Here is a 19,542-nt window from a genome sequence, read left to right as displayed (position 1 = left end):
CGGAGTGTGTTGTAGCAGGAGGAGGAAACTGCGTTGACCTGTTTAGACAAGGTGAGGGAGGAGTTGAGGATGAAGCCCAGGTTGCGAGCGTGGTCGGACGGTGTCGGCGGGGTTCCTAGTGCGGTGGGCCACCAGAAGTCGTCCCAGTCGGAGGGGGTGGGTCCGAGGATGAGGACCTCCGTCTTGTCTGAGTTCAGTTTCAGATGGTTGTTTCTCATCCAATCAGCGATGGATTTAATTCCCTCGTGGAGGTTGGTTTTGGCGGTGTGGGGGTCTTTGGTTAGTGAGAGGATGAGCTGGGTGTCGTCGTCGTAGGTGAAGATGTTGAGGTTGTGTTGTCGGGCCACTTGAGCGAGGGGGGCCATGTAGATGTTGAACAGCGTCGGGCTGAGGGATGAGCCTTGGGGGACGCCGCAGATGATGTCGGTGGCTTCGGAGCGGAAGGGGGGAGGCGGACTCTGGGTTCTGCCGGAGAGGAATGAGACGATCCAGTCGAGGGCTTTACCTTGAATTCCGGTTTCGTGGAGGCGTGATTTCAGGGTGCGGTGGCAGACTGTGTCAAAGGCGGCAGATATGTCCAGGAGGATGAGGGCTGATGTTTCGCAGTTGTCCATTTGGCGTCTGATGTCATCTGTGGAGGCGAGAAGGGCGGTTTTGGTGCTGTGGTTTCGTCTGAAGCTGGACTGGGAGGGGTCTAGAATGCCGTTGTCTTCAAGGTGGCTGGTTAGTTGTTTGTTGACGATTTTTTCAATCACCTTTGCTGGGAAAGGGAGCAGGGAGATGGGTCGGAAGTTCTTGAGGTCGTTGGGGTCTGCTTTGGGATTCTTGAGGAGGGTGCGGATTTTGGCGTGTTTCCATTTTTCAGGGAATGTCGCTGTTTCGAAGGAGATGTTGATGACCTTCCGCAGTTGGGGGGCGATGGTGGAGTCGGCTTTGTTGTATACGTGGTGAGGGCAGGGGTCTGACGGAGATCCTGAGTGGATGGAGTTCATGATCTTGCGTGTCTCTGTGTCGTTCACGGTGGTCCAGGAGGTCAGGTGGTTTGCACAGGTGGAGTGTTCGGGGGTGGGGTCTGGCGTGGGAGTGGCATCAAAGCTGTCGTGGATGTCGGTGATCTTCCGTTGGAAGAAGGTGGACAGTGCATTGCAGAGTTCTTGGGATGGAGGGATGTCGTTGATGTTGGCGCTGGGGTTGGAGAGTTCTTTCACGATGCTGAAGAGCTCTTTGCTGTCATGTGCGTTGTTGTCCAGGCGGTCCTTGAAGTGGGATCGTTTGGCTTGTCTGATGAGTTGGTGGTGCTTGCGGGTGGCGTCCTTGTGGGCTGTGAGGCTGTCAGGTGTGCGTTTGAGGAGCCATTCCTTTTTTAGCTTCCGACAGTCGCGTTTGGAATTTAGGAGCTCGTTGGTGAACCAGGCGGCTTTTCTTCTGGCTTGGTTGTCGGTGTTTTTTTTTAGTGGTGCGAGGGTGTTGGCGCAGCCGTTGATCCACAGGGTGAGGTTGCTGGCGTCGGTGGAGTCGGGGTTGGGTTCTGGGCGAGGGTGTTGGTAAGCTGGACTTCTGTAACTTTGCTCCAGCATCGGCGGGGTCGTTGTTGGGTGTGGTGGTGCTCGGTAGGTTTCTTGTAGGTGAAGAGGATGCAGTGGTGGTCGGTCCAGTGGAGTACGGTGGTATGGTTGAAGGTGATGTGGGCGCTTGAGGAGAAGACGGGATCAAGCGTGTGGCCGGCGATGTGGGTTGGTGTGTTGACGAGTTGTCTGAGGCAGTGGTTGGTGAGGTTGTCGATCAGGATAGTGGAGTTGGTGTAGTTGTTGTTCTCCAGGTGGAAATGTAGGTCCCCGAGGAGAATGTAATCCGTTGAGGTGAGTGTGTGGGTGCTGGTGAGGTCGGCGACAGATTAGCTGAATGGTGCTCGCGGTCCGGGGGCTCTGTAGTTGAGCGTTCCTCTGAGTGGTGTTGGGGTCGGTGTGGATGCGGAAGTGTAGGTGTTCGGCGGTATTGAGGGAGTCGTCAGTGTGGGTGTCGACCTTGAGGGAGGATTTGTGGGCGATGGCTATGCCTCCTCCGATTCCGTTTTTGCAGTCCCTACGGATGATCTTGTAGCCGTCCGGGATGGCGATTGCGATGTCGGGCGCTGAGGAGTCGTTCCACCAGGTTTCGGTAAGGAAGGCACGTCTGGGATGGTGGAGTCGAGCAGGTCCCAGAGCTCGATGGCGTGCTTGCGTGCGGAGCGGGTGTTGATGAGTATGCAGTGGAGGTGGTTAGTTTCGGTCTTTGTTGGTTTCGTTGTTCTGTCGCAGGTGAATCTGCAGGTACGGCATGCAAGGGTCCGTGGGTGTTCCTTGGTGAGGGCTGGCAGCATGCTGTGATGCGGCCGGGGTTGAGGGCGTTGAGTTGGTCGGCCGTGTGGCGGCGCCTGGAGGTGCAGGGGTCTCGCGGACCAGGGAGAGAGGCGCTGGGCACGGTCCAGGCGCAGATGGGCGCAGAAGGGCTTGCCTTTGGCGCTCCTGCGCCGCGGCTGCCATAAGAGGAGGGGAGAGTTGGTGTGGCAGCTGGGAGGCGTGAGGGCCTGTCCAATGGGAGGGCTGGGGGAGGGGCCGCAGGGGACGCAGCGGCGAGAAACTGGCTGAAGGAGGGGTGAGAAGGAGGGGGAGGGGGGATGGGCCGCAGGGGACGCAGCGGCGGGAAACTGGCTGAAGGAGGGGTGAGAAGGAGGTGGGAGGGGGAGGGGCCGCAGGGGACGCAGCGGCAGGAAACTGGCTGAAGGAGGGGTGAGAAGGAGGTGGGAGGGGGAGGGGCCGCAGGGGACACAGCAGCGGGAAACTGGCTGAAGGAGCGGTGAAAAAAATGGGATGGAGCACGGAAGGTGGAGCGGGGAGCAACCTGCCTGCAGTAGCAGGGTCAAAGGTTGCTCCCTGTCACCGCGCCGTGGCTGGCATAAGAGGAGGGGAGGGTGGGTGTGGCAGCTGGGAGGCGGGAGGGCCTGTCCAATGGGAGGGCTGGGGGGAGGGGCCACAGGGGACACAGCGGCGGGAAACTGGTTGAAGGAGCGGTGAGAAGGAGGGGGGAGGGGCTGCAGGGGACGCAGCGGCGGGAAACTGGCTGAAGGAGCGGTGAATAGGAAGGGGGAGGGGCCGCAGGGAACGCAGCAGCGGGAAACTGGCTGAAGGAGCGGTGAGAAGGAGGGGGAGGGGCTGCAGGGGACACCGTGGCGGGAAACTGGCTGAAGGAGCGGTGAGAAGGAGGGGGAAGGGGCCGCAGGGGACGCAGCGGCAGGAAACTGGCTGAAGGAGCGGTGAAAAAAATGGGATGGAGCGCGGAAGGCGGAGCGGGGAGCGACTGCCATCAGCCCCACTGCCCAGGAGGCAACCGCCAGCACCAGCCCCGCTGGCCCAGACAGGACCGCCAGCAGCAGCCCCGCTGGCCCAGACAGGCCCACCAGCAGCTGAGTCGCTGCCAAGGACACCACCGCCACAAGCACCACTGCCAAGGACACTGCGACCACAAGCACCGCTGCAAAGGACACCGCCGCCACAAGCACCGCTACAAAGGACACCGCCGCCACAAGCACCGCTGCCAAGGACACCGCTGCAACAAGCACCACTGGCCCATGAGCGCCAAGAGCACTGACGCTACTGAGTCCACCACGAGCAGGATGAAGCACTCTGGGCACAAAGCCCCCTCCAGAACCAGTAGAGATTTACATCCACTACCTCAGTCCTTGGCAGGATGAAGCACTCTGGGCACAAAGCCCCCTCCAGAACCAGTGGAGACAGGCATCCCCTACCTCAGTCCTTGGCAGGATGAAGCACTCTGGGCACAAAGCCCCATCCAGAACCAGTAGAGACAGGCATCCACTACCTCAGATCTTGGCAGGATGAAGCACTCTGGGCACAAAGCCCCCTCCAGAACCAGTGGAGATTTACATCCACTACCTCAGTCCTTGTCAGGATGAAGCACTCTGGGCACAAAGGCCCCGCCAGAACCAGTGGAGACTGTTATCCACTTGAGAGACTGTGGCTTTGCACTCCCCAGGATTGAACAGTGGGCAAACCACCCACTGTAGAGACTTGAGCGACTGTGGCTTTGCACTCCCCAGGATTGAACAGTGGGCAAACCACCCACTGTAGAGACTTGAGAGACTGTGGCTTTGCACTCCCCAGGATTGAACAGTGGGCATGTGGCCCCCTCGTGGATTTGGCGTCATGCACTCAAATGGCTGAGGTGTCCCCCATTTACCTTCCCCCTGAGGTTCCTGTTTGATTTCTATCTGATGCCCCTGCAATGTTCTCTCAATCATGTTCGAGTACCTTGTGTGGGCCTCGACAATGCAGTGTGGGCCCAGTGTTCCACGGACTTAAATGGAGCAATACCTGGACTTCTATTCTTGGTGAATAGATTTGTTAATAGTGTATATATATTTTTGCGTACTGGATTTTAATAGATTACAATGGTTACACTCATTTCCTTTTGTCTTTGCATTCTTCCAGGGGAGTTGGGGGGTGTAACTGTGATGTATCATGCTGTATTAGTGTGTGTGTTGTCGTGGGTGAGGGTGGGGTGTTGCGTGTGTGTGAACCTGTTTTTTCCCTCCCCCCTCCCCTGTGTCATAGGTGCAGTACTCACTGTGGTCTTCGCCGCAAAGATACAACTGCATTTTGGCGAGTGGTTAACTCCCCATTGTTGAACGATAAGCATGAAATGACTATGGATACTGTCATTCCAGCTCAAATTTGGGGGGATTATTTCTCAAAAACTTTTGCAATGGAGAACAATGCCCCACAAGTTGACTCGAATTGCTTTATGACAATAGGAAATGCTTCGATTAGCGTGGCGTTTAGTAATACTATAAGTGTAGCTGATGTAAAACAGGATATTCAAGACTGCCCTCCCGAGAAAGCCCCTGGCCCAGATAAAATTCCTATTGATTTGTACAAAGCGCTTCCAGATTTTTGGAGGCCATTGCTCACCAATGTTCTGAGATCTGTTATGACAGGCCCATTAGTAGATACATGGAGAGAGGCGATTATTGTCCCGATTTTCAAGAATGGGATAGGGCAGATCCTTTATGCTACCGACCAATCTCCCTGTTGGACAGCTCAGTCAAAATTTTAGGCCGAGTAATTTTAAATAAGCTGGAAAACTGGGCAATTGAATCTAACTGTCTTTCAGAAGTGCAATTTGGCTTTCGACCTGGGTTGGGTACAGTAGAACAAACACTCAACTTGACTCTTATAGTCCAAAAGTATACTAAAGTCAAAAAGGGGTGTGTATATTTAGCATTTATGGACCTGTCCTGTGCTTTCGATACAGTCAATAGAGAGAAACTATGGACGGTTATGTCAAATATGGGGGTGGATAAAGATATAATTGTCCTGCTTAGCAGACTGCATGCTTGTACATCGGCTCGAGTTCGTTACTCTCAGGAGGGTGGTTTAACAGAGGAGTTCCCTTCACGAAAGGGGGTTAGGCAGGGTTGTATGCTGGCCCCCTTTCTTTTCTTTCTTTATATAAATGGGCTAGAGAGATCTCTTTGTGAATCGGGGAAGGACCTGCCAATCATTAATAATTCCCCAATTCCAGTACTATTGTATGCAGATGACGCCGTACTCATCTCAAGGACAGCAAACGGCCTTCAGATTTTATTGAATGCTTTTAATATATTCATGGGAAACCTTGGTCTTAAAATCAATAGATCTAAGTCATTTGTGATGAAGACCGGGCCAAAGCTAGCAAAAACTAAAAAAATTGTTTTGGACGGGGAAGAAATACTTAAGGTCCCACATTTTACGTACCTGGGGGTCCCCATTGATGTAGATTTTAATTGGAAATTTTTTGTAAATATACGTTCAATACAATTTCAGAAAGCCATAGAAGCAGTTTTTAGATTTTCGAAAAGGTTGCGACACAAACCTGTAAAAGAGATGATGACTGTTTTCTCTAGCAAATGTCTCTCTATTGCGACATCTGGAGCTGGGGTTTGGGGATATGCTGAATGTTTGAGCCTCCAGATTGTAGAAAATAAGTTCCCTAAGAAGGCTATTAGCAGTCCCGCAATCAACATCAATAACTTTCTGCCATGAAGAAGTGGGCCTGAGATGCATATCCAGCTACATAAAGCTCCAAACCATATTACTATGGATAAAAATCTGGTCAAAACCGGAAGCTCATTTATGTAGAAGGGTGATACAGGATTGTCTTTTATTATCACGATCATTGGACATACCTTGGCTCAGTTATGTCCGCTCCTCTCTTCTTTCCTTAGGATTAGGGGAGTTCTTTCTCAAGCCGGATCTTCTCACAAAGCAGGATATCAAAAAGGTAAAGGATATATACTGGCAGAAAATGTATGATTTGAAGCCCAATTTGGCTACAGATAGAATCCAGGCGAGGAACCAGCTACAGTAATTGCACCCAATGTTATATTTGACTATTATCACTTCTGAGCGACATAGGTTCTTACTTACCAGGCTACGCTTGAATACATTACACTACTTGGTAGCATTTCCTACCCATGGAACTTGGTTTAAGAATCTTCCACTGTGTTGTTGCGATGGAAAAACATCCCAAAGTACCTTGCACTTTATACTCTTCTGCACTTTTTATGATATTCCAAGAAAAAGGTTTTTACGTCTGTTATTCTTATCTAAAAGTATTAGAACTGCCCAGCTTGCTTACTTTTATTTACATAACTTGGGAAACGCAGATATAATACAGGCTGTGATACATTTTATATATGCTGCTTTTGGAATCCGAAATATGTATTAATAATGTTTTATTAATTTAATGATCATGAAATTTGCATGTTTGTATTTATTGAATGTCTTTTATGGTCTATTTTGTACAGAATAAAGCAAATTGATGATGATGATGATGATGATAAATACATTTTGATTTTTACATCTCATTAGTATTCAACTTTTTATTATCCTTGTTCAGTATTCATCATTTCCTCCATATAAATAGTATGTATTTGTTTATTAATCATTTAAAACTATATGAAATTCTCATGTAGGTACATTTAATGTAAAAAATACATAAAAAGTGATGGGAGGAATGCTTGCCATGAGTCTTACCATGGGCAATCTCTCGGGGTAGCATTCCAAACAATTGTTCTTTTGCCTACCACGCCATTTCAGTTTGGACCCAGCCATATACAAATAAGCTTGACCCTAATCCAACAGAAACAGTGCAAACCGAACTGCCAGGCTAGGTCCTCCCTGAACTGGAATACAAACAAACCTGTGACCGGGTTAGCCCGATCGGAGGCACGGCACCGGCAGAGCAAGTGTTGTTGCGTTCCCATGTTGCCATGGGAACGCGTTCACCACGAGGATGGCATTCGGAGGTTGCCTTGACAACCACCGATGACGGGGCCAAAGCGGATTGGCCGGCGGGAGGTCAAAGACCGTGGATTCCCCAGGAAGAGGCGGCGAACGAGGAGACGGCGACGGAGAAAACGGCGAAGGAGGAGACGGCGAAAGAAGAGGCGGCGAACGAGGCGGAAGGTGCGGCGGACGAAAACGGAGGAACGACGAGCGAGGAGAAAGGCGGCGGCAACGGCGGGGGAGGAGAGCCACGCAATCCGAAGGACAACCCCGAGGACGGAGGGCGGCCCCGCGGTCCAGGAACTTGTGACGACGACGCCAGGGGAAGCGGAGTGGCGCCAGAGCCCGAGGGGACCAGAGAGCAACGAGGGGACCACCATAGAGCCAGCCACGGCCCCGGAGGGTCGTGGCTCTGGAAGGTACGGTCCTTGTGGACGAGCAGAGGGGCACCTTAAAGGGGAACGAGCTGGGGAAGGGAGGGAGGCAGGGTGAGGGGAGGACAGGGAGGGAGTCAGAGGGCACCAAAAGGAGCACGTAACGAGCACGACCAAAAGTAAACACATTTAGGAGATAAGGAAACAAAGACACAGCCCACCGTCCTCACTGGCGCACCCCCCCTTCCCGAACCCATTCCCCAGTATTACAGCTAAGCGAAGGACGTATGTAACGGCTGTCATCCCACTCACCATCGATATTTATCCTTTTCTTTCCCCTATATGCAACCCGGGAGCCTGTGAGGAGATGTCAAACACCACGTAAAAGGAGAAGAGGGAGAGAAACACGTTAGGAAAACGAACTTCACTCAATGAAGAACTAATCCTCAACTCACTGTACCGAACCATATACATCACTTATTCGAAACAACAAATAAATACTTACCTGAACAACCCCAGCTGCCTCTACTGAGTGTCTGTACTGTTTGGCGCTGCTACAGTGGTGTCAGAAGTGGGATCAACCCCCCCCCCCTCGGGCAGTCCAAACAGTATACACTATGAGCGAAAGTCCGTCCTTAGAGACCATGGTCAAACAGCTAGCGGAGGGGCAACGGCATTTGCAGCTGGTCTGGGAAGCCCAACAGCGGGAAGCTAAAGAGGATCGGGAGGCCCTACAATCTGCTCTGAAGAGTCAGGCGACCATATTGGCTAATAATCAGTTAGTCCATGAAAGCGCGATGAAAAAACTAACTGAGACTATTGCCGCTAGCAAGGTACATCCGAACGTACCTAGTTCGGTACTACAGAAATACCAGGAGGGAGAGGATCCAGAGTCCTTTTTTACCAATTTTGAAAGAGTGGCTTCCTCCGCCCTGTGGCCGGAAGATAAGTGGGGACAGTACGTTGCTCCCTTACTCACAGGTATCCTACAGTCAGCATATCAAGCCGCCAACCCGGGTGGTGACACCCCTTATCAAGACATAAAAACTAGTATACTGGAAAGGGTGGGCCATGATGCAGAATATTACCGAGTTAAATTTCGTAAAATCAAATGGGGAGTCAATGAAGATCCTAGAACCTTTTATTTTCGAGTGAAAGATCTGGCATTGAAGTGGTTAGGCCATGTAGGAAATAGTCGAGAGGAGGTTCTCAAGACCATCATACTAGAACAATACCTAGACGGTCTGCCCCCGTCTACAAAACACTGGATCAGGCAACACCCAAAAGTGGACACTGAAACGGCCATTGATCTCGCCTGTGCTTTCCACCGGTCTACTGATGTTAGGAACCCTCCGACACGAAACATCCTTAAACCAATTCTTCCGAGCCCAAAGACCTTGGTAAAAAGCCCACCCGACCACCTAGTACCACGAAGATTTCCGGAAGGTCCACCTACAATGGGACCCCAATGTTATAATTGTGGCGAATGGGGACACATCGCACGTATGTGTCCGCAAAAACAGGATACTGGGGAACCAATGGAGATAGGAATGACAAGGAGGAGGGTACTATGTACAGGAAAGGGTGCCCTCAAATTTAAACTAATGATAACCGTTAACGGGAAAAGAGTATACGCCCTGGTTGATTCTGGTTGTAGCCAATCGGTGATTAGAAAAGACTTGACACAGGACGACACCGAGGAGAAAGAATGGGTAACCATATGTTGTATACACGGAGACAAGGTCCAGTATCCTATAAAGGTGCTTCCAATCATGTGCGGACCCTATCAGGATTTCCTACCCGTAGGACTAATGCCCCAATTAATCGAGGAGTGTATCATTGGGACAGATTATATCCACTTCCAAGAGTTGTTGGATCACGTTAGAGATAACAAGGTGGTCAAAGATTGGTGGAGAGAGGCCCCTTTCGCAGAGAGTTGTATTGAGTGTCCAGCTGATCGTAGAAGATTATCACGAAAGGAAAAACGACATGAGAGGGAGGAATATCGGAAGACTGCAGGGGAAAAATCGTGTGGGGGAATAGTGGCAGAACTTCAAGAAGCCCCTAGTAGTTTTAGCCAACAGCAGAGAGAGGACCCCTCCCTTACCCACGCTTGGAGGTCCGCCGTATCAGAAGAGACTGAGGAGGTGGGTCCCTACTTTGTAGTGAAAAATAACTTATTGTATCGAGTAACTACCACTCGGTTGGGTATACGTAAACACCAACTTCTAGTACCTACCGATTATCGTGATCATGTTCTTGCACTAGCACATAGTCATCCAGGGGGGGGACACTTGGGAAGAGAGAAAACCGAAGAGTATTTACTCAGAAAATTTTACTGGCCTGGGGTATATGCTCATATACGAAGGTATTGCACCCAATGTCCCCAATGTCAGTTAACTGAACCGGGTAGGCCCAGGAAGGCACCTCTGTTACCCCTTCCCATTATAGATATTCTCTTTAAAAGAATAGGGATGGACTTGGTCGGGCCCTTAATTCCTTCATCAAAAGGACACACCTACATCCTGGTCATTGTAGACTACGCCACCCGATACCCAGAGGCTATTCCCCTGACGAGTATGACAACCAAAACAGTTGCCCAAGCCATGATTAATATATTCGCTCGACTTGGTTTTCCCCATGAAATCCTTACAGACCAGGGTACCCCCTTTATGTCCACCCTAATGAAACAAGTGTGCAAAACGTTGGGGATAGCTCAGATCAGAACATCCGTTTACCATCCTCAAACAGATGGACTGGTAGAACGATATAACAGAACCATTAAAACGTTACTTAAAAAAATCATCAATGAGACAGGGAAAGATTGAGACCAAAAGCTCCCACTGGTTCTGTACGCCCTACGAACCCACGAACAAGCATCCACGGGGCATAGCCCATTTGAGTTGGTGTTTGGACGCCAACCTCGCTCCCTACTAGACATGGCGGTAGAAGCCTGGGAGGCTGAGGCGGAGGAAGAGGGAACTCCATTATTAGAATATGCAAAAAAATTGAGAAAACACCTACACAGTTTATGGGCGGACGTGCATGCCAACATGGAAGAGGCCCAACGAACTCAGAAACTCCAATATGACAAAGGAAGCAAACTACGGGTTTTCCAACCCGAAGACCCGGTCCTAATAATGAGGCCCACCTCCGAACACAAACTCCTCGCCAAATGGCAAGGGCCATATCGCATTATCAAAGCGGTTTCCCCCGTCACTTATCTTATTGAAATATCCTCCCATCCGAGGAAAACACAAATATATCATGTAAACTTACTAAAAAAATGGGAAACACCCGAACAGCCTAACCAAACCATAGAAATGGGTCACTTCATATGTCCCAACAAGAGATTAGATATCGAGTTCTACCCCACCACCCCATCCCCAGAGGTTAGTTTACCCTCGGTGAACGATAACTTATCTGGAGGGCAAAAACAACAGGCACATACAATGTTGAAACAGTGGCAACCGCTGTTTTCCGAGAAGCCAGGAAAAACTTCCCTAATCTACCACAACATACGAACAAATCCCGGTACAATCACTAGAGAGCGTCCATATCGCATTCCAGAAGCTAGAAAACAAATAATTGAAGAAGAAATCAAAAAGATGTTATTCTTAGGAGTCATCGAACCCTCCAAGAGTCCCTGGTGTTAACCGGTAGTTCTAGTACCAAAACCTGACGGTAGCGTCTGGTTTTGTATCGATTTCCGCAAACTTAACACAAACTCCCTCTTTGACACTTACCCCATTCCGCGAGTAGATGACGTTCTCGAAAAACTAGGGAGAGCAAAATACATGTCCACTATCGACTTAACCAAAGGATACTGGCAGATTCCCCTAGCCGCTCAGGACAAGGAGAAAACAGCTTTTTCCACCCAATCAGGGTTATATCAGTTCACTCTACTGCCTTTTGGACTTCACGGGGCACCCGCAACCTTTCAGAGGTTGATGGATAGGATTTTAAAACCCTTTCCTACATTTTCTGCCGCATACCTAGACGATGTAGTCGTTTTTAGCGAATCGTGGGAAGAACATTTGGTACACGTACAGAAGATATTCCATGCCCTCAAATCAGCCGGCTTAACAGCCAATCCCAAGAAGTGTATCATAGGTAAGACAGACATCTCATACCTAGGTTATCGGATTAATCAGGGTACTCTACAACCTCAGAATCCAAAAGTGGAGGCTATCTTGCATGCCCCTCTTCCACACACTAAAAAAGAGTTACGTTCATTTTTAGGATTAGTGGGCTATTACCGACGTTTCATTCCACACTATTCCTCCATAGCAGCCCCTCTCACGGACCTTCTCGCTAAACACCATCCCAATCGGCTTTTGCCTTTTTCGGAGACACAGAATGCGAGTTTTGAACAACTTAGGGCCTCCTTAACCTCCAACCCCATACTACGCTGCCCGGATTTTACGAAACCCTTCCACCTTTACACCGATGCCTCGGATGTTGGGCTTGGAGGGGTTCTAGCGCAACCTGATGCGGAAGGCCTTGACCTCCCTGTAGTCTACATCAGCAGGAAGTTATGTCCTCGGGAGCGTAATTACCCGATTATTGAGAGGGAGTGTTTGGCTATCAAATGGGCCATAGACTGTCTACAATACTATCTCCTGGGCCGACCTTTTACTTTATTCACGGATCACGCTCCCCTGACATGGTTAGCTGCACATAAGGACTCGAACTCCAGAATACTCCGCTGGTTCCTTGAACTCCAACCCTTCTCTTTTCAGGTGCGACACGTACCCGGATCTCACCAAGCCCCCTTGGATTATCTGTCTCGTTTTCCCCTGTCTACCACTGTCCTAGAGCAGGACAGTTCTTGGGGAAGGGTGTGTGACCGGGTTAGCCCGATCGGAGGCACGGCACCGGCAGAGCAAGTGTTGTTGCGTTCCCATGTTGCCATGGGAACGCGTTCACCACGTGGACGGCATTCGGAGGTTGCCTTGACAACCACCGATGACGGGGCCAAAGCGGATTGGCCGGCGGGAGGTCAAAGACCGTGGATTCCCCAGGAAGAGGCGGCGAACGAGGAGACGGCGACGGAGAAAACGGCGAAGGAGGAGACGGCGAAAGAAGAGGCGGCGAACGAGGCGGAAGGTGCGGCGGACGAAAACGGAGGAACGACGAGCGAGGAGAAAGGCGGCGGCAACGGCGGGGGAGGAGAGCCACGCAATCCGAAGGACAACCCCGAGGACGGAGGGCGGCCCCGCGGTCCAGGAACTTGTGACGACGACGCCAGGGGAAGCGGAGTGGCGCCGGAGCCCGAGGGGACCAGAGAGCAACGAGGGGACCACCATAGAGCCAGCCACGGCCCCGGAGGGTCGTGGCTCTGGAAGGTACGGTCCTTGTGGACGAGCAGAGGGGCACCTTAAAGGGGAACGAGCTGGGGAAGGGAGGGAGGCAGGGTGAGGGGAGGACAGGGAGGGAGTCAGAGGGCACCAAAAGGAGCACGTAACGAGCACGACCAAAAGTAAACACATTTAGGAGATAAGGAAACAAAGACACAGCCCACCGTCCTCACTGGCGCACCCCCCCTTCCCGAACCCATTCCCCAGTATTACAGCTAAGCGAAGGACGTATGTAACGGCTGTCATCCCACTCACCATCGATATTTATCCTTTTCTTTCCCCTATATGCAACCCGGGAGCCTGTGAGGAGATGTCAAACACCACGTAAAAGGAGAAGAGGGAGAGAAACACGTTAGGAAAACGAACTTCACTCAATGAAGAACTAATCCTCAACTCACTGTACCGAACCATATACATCACTTATTCGAAACAACAAATAAATACTTACCTGAACAACCCCAGCTGCCTCTACTGAGTGTCTGTACTGTTTGGCGCTGCTACAGTGGTGTCAGAAGTGGGATCAACCCCCCCCCTCGGGCAGTCCAAACAGTATACACTATGAGCGAAAGTCCGTCCTTAGAGACCATGGTCAAACAGCTAGCGGAGGGGCAACGGCATTTGCAGCTGGTCTGGGAAGCCCAACAGCGGGAAGCTAAAGAGGATCGGGAGGCCCTACAATCTGCTCTGAAGAGTCAGGCGACCATATTGGCTAATAATCAGTTAGTCCATGAAAGCGCGATGAAAAAACTAACTGAGACTATTGCCGCTAGCAAGGTACATCCGAACGTACCTAGTTCGGTACTACAGAAATACCAGGAGGGAGAGGATCCAGAGTCCTTTTTTACCAATTTTGAAAGAGTGGCTTCCTCCGCCCTGTGGCCGGAAGATAAGTGGGGACAGTACGTTGCTCCCTTACTCACAGGTATCCTACAGTCAGCATATCAAGCCGCCAACCCGGGTGGTGACACCCCTTATCAAGACATAAAAACTAGTATACTGGAAAGGGTGGGCCATGATGCAGAATATTACCGAGTTAAATTTCGTAAAATCAAATGGGGAGTCAATGAAGATCCTAGAACCTTTTATTTTCGAGTGAAAGATCTGGCATTGAAGTGGTTAGGCCATGTAGGAAATAGTCGAGAGGAGGTTCTCAAGACCATCATACTAGAACAATACCTAGACGGTCTGCCCCCGTCTACAAAACACTGGATCAGGCAACACCCAAAAGTGGACACTGAAACGGCCATTGATCTCGCCTGTGCTTTCCACCGGTCTACTGATGTTAGGAACCCTCCGACACGAAACATCCTTAAACCAATTCTTCCGAGCCCAAAGACCTTGGTAAAAAGCCCACCCGACCACCTAGTACCACGAAGATTTCCGGAAGGTCCACCTACAATGGGACCCCAATGTTATAATTGTGGCGAATGGGGACACATCGCACGTATGTGTCCGCAAAAACAGGATACTGGGGAACCAATGGAGATAGGAATGACAAGGAGGAGGGTACTATGTACAGGAAAGGGTGCCCTCAAATTTAAACTAATGATAACCGTTAACGGGAAAAGAGTATACGCCCTGGTTGATTCTGGTTGTAGCCAATCGGTGATTAGAAAAGACTTGACACAGGACGACACCGAGGAGAAAGAATGGGTAACCATATGTTGTATACACGGAGACAAGGTCCAGTATCCTATAAAGGTGCTTCCAATCATGTGGGGACCCTATCAGGATTTCCTACCCGTAGGACTAATGCCCCAATTAATCGAGGAGTGTATCATTGGGACAGATTATATCCACTTCCAAGAGTTGTTGGATCACGTTAGAGATAACAAGGTGGTCAAAGATTGGTGGAGAGAGGCTCCTTTCGCAGAGAGTTGTATTGAGTGTCCAGCTGATCGTAGAAGATTATCACGAAAGGAAAAACGACATGAGAGGGAGGAATATCGGAAGACTGCAGGGGAAAAATCGTGTGGGGGAATAGTGGCAGAACTTTAAGAAGCCCCTAGTAGTTTTAGCCAACAGCAGAGAGAGGACCCCTCCCTTACCCACGCTTGGAGGTCCGCCGTATCAGAAGAGACTGAGGAGGTGGGTCCCTACTTTGTAGTGAAAAATAACTTATTGTATCGAGTAACTACCACTCGTTGGGTATACGTAAACACCAACTTCTAGTACCTACCGATTATCGTGATCATGTTCTTGCACTAGCACATAGTCATCCAGGGGGGGGACACTTGGGAAGAGAGAAAACCGAAGAGTATTTACTCAGAAAATTTTACTGGCCTGGGGTATATGCTCATATACGAAGGTATTGCACCCAATGTCCCCGATGTCAGTTAACCGAACCGGGTAGGCCCAGGAAGGCACCTCTGTTACCCCTTCCCATTATAGATATTCCCTTTAAAAGAATAGGGATGGACTTGGTCGGGCCCTTAATTCCTTCATCAAAAGGACACACCTACATCCTGGTCATTGTAGACTACGCCACCCGATACCCAGAGGCTATTCCCCTGACGAGTATGACAACCAAAACAGTTGCCCAAGCCATGATTAATATATTCGCTCGACTTGGTTTTCCCCATGAAATCCTTACAGACCAGGGTACCCCCTTTATGTCCACCCTAATGAAACAAGTGTGCAAAACGTTGGGGATAGCTCAGATCAGAACATCCGTTTACCATCCTCAAACAGATGGACTGGTAGAACGATATAACAGAACCATTAAAACGTTACTTAAAAAAATCATCAATGAGACAGGGAAAGATTGGGACCAAAAGCTCCCACTGGTTCTGTACGCCCTACGAACCCACGAACAAGCATCCACGGGGCATAGCCCATTTGAGTTGGTGTTTGGACGCCAACCTCGCTCCCTACTAGACATGGCGGTAGAAGCCTGGGAGGCTGAGGCGGAGGAAGATGGAACTCCATTATTAGAATATGCAAAAAAATTGAGAAAACACCTACACAGTTTATGGGCGGACGTGCATGCCAACATGGAAGAGGCCCAACGAACTCAGAAACTCCAATATGACAAAGGAAGCAAACTACGGGTTTTCCAACCCGAAGACCCGGTCCTAATAATGAGGCCCACCTCCGAACACAAACTCCTCGCCAAATGGCAAGGGCCATATCGCATTATCAAAGCGGTTTCCCCCGTCACTTATCTTATTGAAATATCCTCCCATCCGAGGAAAACACAAATATATCATGTAAACTTACTAAAAAAATGGGAAACACCCGAACAGCCTAACCAAACCATAGAAATGGGTCACTTCATATGTCCCAACAAGAGATTAGATATCGAGTTCTACCCCACCACCCCATCCCCAGAGGTTAGTTTACCCTCGGTGAACGATAACTTATCTGGAGGGCAAAAACAACAGGCACATACAATGTTGAAACAGTGGCAACCGCTGTTTTCCGAGAAGCCAGGAAAAACTTCCCTAATCTACCACAACATACGAACAAATCCCGGTACAATCACTAGAGAGCGTCCATATCGCATTCCAGAAGCTAGAAAACAAATAATTGAAGAAGAAATCAAAAAGATGTTATTCTTAGGAGTCATCGAACCCTCCAAGAGTCCCTGGTGTTCACCGGTAGTTCTAGTACCAAAACCTGACGGTAGCGTCTGGTTTTGTATCGATTTCCGCAAACTTAACACAAACTCCCTCTTTGACACTTACCCCATCCCGCGAGTAGATGACGTTCTCGAAAAACTAGGGAGAGCAAAATACATGTCCACTATCGACTTAACCAAAGGATACTGGCAGATTCCCCTAGCCGCTCAGGACAAGGAGAAAACAGCTTTTTCCACCCAATCAGGGTTATATCAGTTCACTCTACTGCCTTTTGGACTTCACGGGGCACCCGCAACCTTTCAGAGGTTGATGGATAGGATTTTAAAACCCTTTCCTACATTTTCTGCCGCATACCTAGACGATGTAGTCGTTTTTAGCGAATCGTGGGAAGAACATTTGGTACACCTACAGAAGATATTCCATGCCCTCAAATCAGCCGGCTTAACAGCCAATCCCAAGAAGTGTATCATAGGTAAGACAGACATCTCATACCTAGGTTATCGGATTAATCAGGGTACTCTACAACCTCAGAATCCAAAAGTGGAGGCTATCTTGCATGCCCCTCTTCCACACACTAAAAAAGAGTTACGTTCATTTTTAGGATTAGTGGGCTATTACCGACGTTTCATTCCACACTATTCCTCCATAGCAGCCCCTCTCACGGACCTTCTCGCTAAACACCATCCCAATCGGCTTTTGCCTTTTTCGGAGACACAGAATGCGAGTTTTGAACAACTTAGGGCCTCGTTAACCTCCAACCCCATACTACGCTGCCCGGATTTTACGAAACCCTTCCACCTTTACACCGATGCCTCGGATGTTGGGCTTGGAGGGGTTCTAGCGCAACCTGATGCGGAAGGCCTTGACCTCCCCGTAGTCTACATCAGCAGGAAGTTATGTCCTCGGGAGCGTAATTACCCGATTATTGAGAGGGAGTGTTTGGCTATCAAATGGGCCGTAGACTGTCTACAATACTATCTCCTGGGCCGACCTTTTACTTTATTCACGGATCACGCTCCCCTGACATGGTTAGCTGCACATAAGGACTCGAACTCCAGAATACTCCGCTGGTTCCTTGAACTCCAACCCTTCTCTTTTCAGGTGCGACACGTACCCGGATCTCACCAAGCCCCCGCGGATTATCTGTCTCGTTTTCCCCTGTCTACCACTGTCCTAGAGCAGGACAGTTCTTGGGGAAGGGTGTGTGACCAGGTTAGCCCGATCGGAGGCACAGCACCGGCAGAGCAAGTGTTGTTGCGTTCCCATGTTGCCATGGGAACGCGTTCACCACGAGGACGGCATTCGGAGGTTGCCTTGACAACCACCGATGACGGGGCCAAAGCGGATTGGCCGGCGGGAGGTCAAAGACCGTGGATTCCCCAGGAAGAGGCGGCGAACGAGGAGACGGCGACGGAGAAAACGGCGAAGGAGGAGACGGCGAAAGAAGAGGCGGCGAACGAGGCGGAAGGTGCGGCGGACGAAAACGGAGGAACGACGAGCGAGGAGAAAGGCGGCGGCAACGGCGGGGGAGGAGAGCCACGCAATCCGAAGGACAACCCCGAGGACGGAGGGCGGCCCCGCGGTCCAGGAACTTGTGACGACGACGCCAGGGGAAGCGGAGTGGCGCCGGAGCCCGAGGGGACCAGAGAGCAACGAGGGGACCACCATAGAGCCAGCCACGGCCCCGGAGGGTCGTGGCTCTGGAAGGTACGGTCCTTGTGGACGAGCAGAGGGGCACCTTAAAGGGGAACGAGCTGGGGAAGGGAGGGAGGCAGGGTGAGGGGAGGACAGGGAGGGAGTCAGAGGGCACCAAAAGGAGCACGTAACGAGCACGACCAAAAGTAAACACATTTAGGAGATAAGGAAACAAAGACACAGCCCACCGTCCTCACTGGCGCACCCCCCCTTCCCGAACCCATTCCCCAGTATTACAGCTAAGCGAAGGACGTATGTAACGGCTGTCATCCCACTCACCATCGATATTTATCCTTTTCTTTCCCCTATATGCAACCCGGGAGCCTGTGAGGAGATGTCAAACACCACGTAAAAGGAGAAGAGGGAGAGAAACACGTTAGGAAAACGAACTTCACTCAATGAAGAACTAATCCTCAACTCACTGTACCGAACCATATACATCACTTATTCGAAACAACAAATAAATACTTACCTGAACAACCCCAGCTGCCTCTACTGAGTGTCTGTACTGTTTGGCGCTGCTACAAAACCAAAATCAGTTTCACCCTGACTGGGGCTCTTCAGGTGGGTGTAGCTTAGTTCCAGTGGCACAGTAATACATGCAATCATATAATCATACAATTGGTAAGTAGGATAAGTCTGTCCAAAATGTTGTTGAAAATCTCAAAATGGTAAAACTAATACTGTTTAAATTAATACCATAAACAGAGTAACAACGAGCATTACTTTTTACACATCAAAATACTTACATCTGGGGTGAAGAGGAACACAATCCCACTAACTGATCCTTTTAACGTTAAGGCACGGATCAGGAAAATTGTAAGCACCAGATATGGAAGAGTGGATGTTACATATACTGCCTGTTAAGGGAGACACAAAATGAGAATGAAACCAAATGTGAATTCATATGGACAAATATAGGGTATTTGTTGGTTAGAGATGAAAGGAGAACTGACTGTTTCCAGTGATATTATTAAAGCAATAAGTTCAACATATATCAAATGAATCTACAAATATGACTTCCTTTCAATAATGTTTAATTTTGATTAGTATTTTGCCTACAGACAGATTCATTTGCTGAACCCTCTTCAAATTAGTTTTCGATTTAAACTATAAGATATCACTGATAAATACTTTGCAATGCAGGCAATAAATATTCTATTTCTTTACTTTTTAAATAGTGGCTCACAATATCAAAGTCAAACAA

General features: G+C 49.8%; 1 protein-coding gene across 1 annotated transcript in view; it reads right to left on the bottom strand.

Annotated features, from left to right (window-relative positions):
• The window catches only part of SLC6A19 (solute carrier family 6 member 19), a 1,531,867-nt gene that overhangs the window by 764,846 nt on the left and 747,479 nt on the right, over positions 1–19,542 (bottom strand). Inside the window, exon 5 of the mRNA XM_069219637.1 lies at positions 19,085–19,195. Within this exon, the coding sequence (XP_069075738.1) occupies positions 19,085–19,195 (111 nt within the window). The remainder of the gene's footprint in view (positions 1–19,084; positions 19,196–19,542) is intronic.

This window comes from Pleurodeles waltl, chromosome 2_2 (genome assembly GCF_031143425.1).
Source record: "Pleurodeles waltl isolate 20211129_DDA chromosome 2_2, aPleWal1.hap1.20221129, whole genome shotgun sequence".
Classification (NCBI taxonomy): Eukaryota; Metazoa; Chordata; class Amphibia; order Caudata; family Salamandridae; genus Pleurodeles; species Pleurodeles waltl.
Note: the sequence above shows the minus strand (reverse complement) of the source record. Positions and strands in the feature narration are given on the sequence as shown.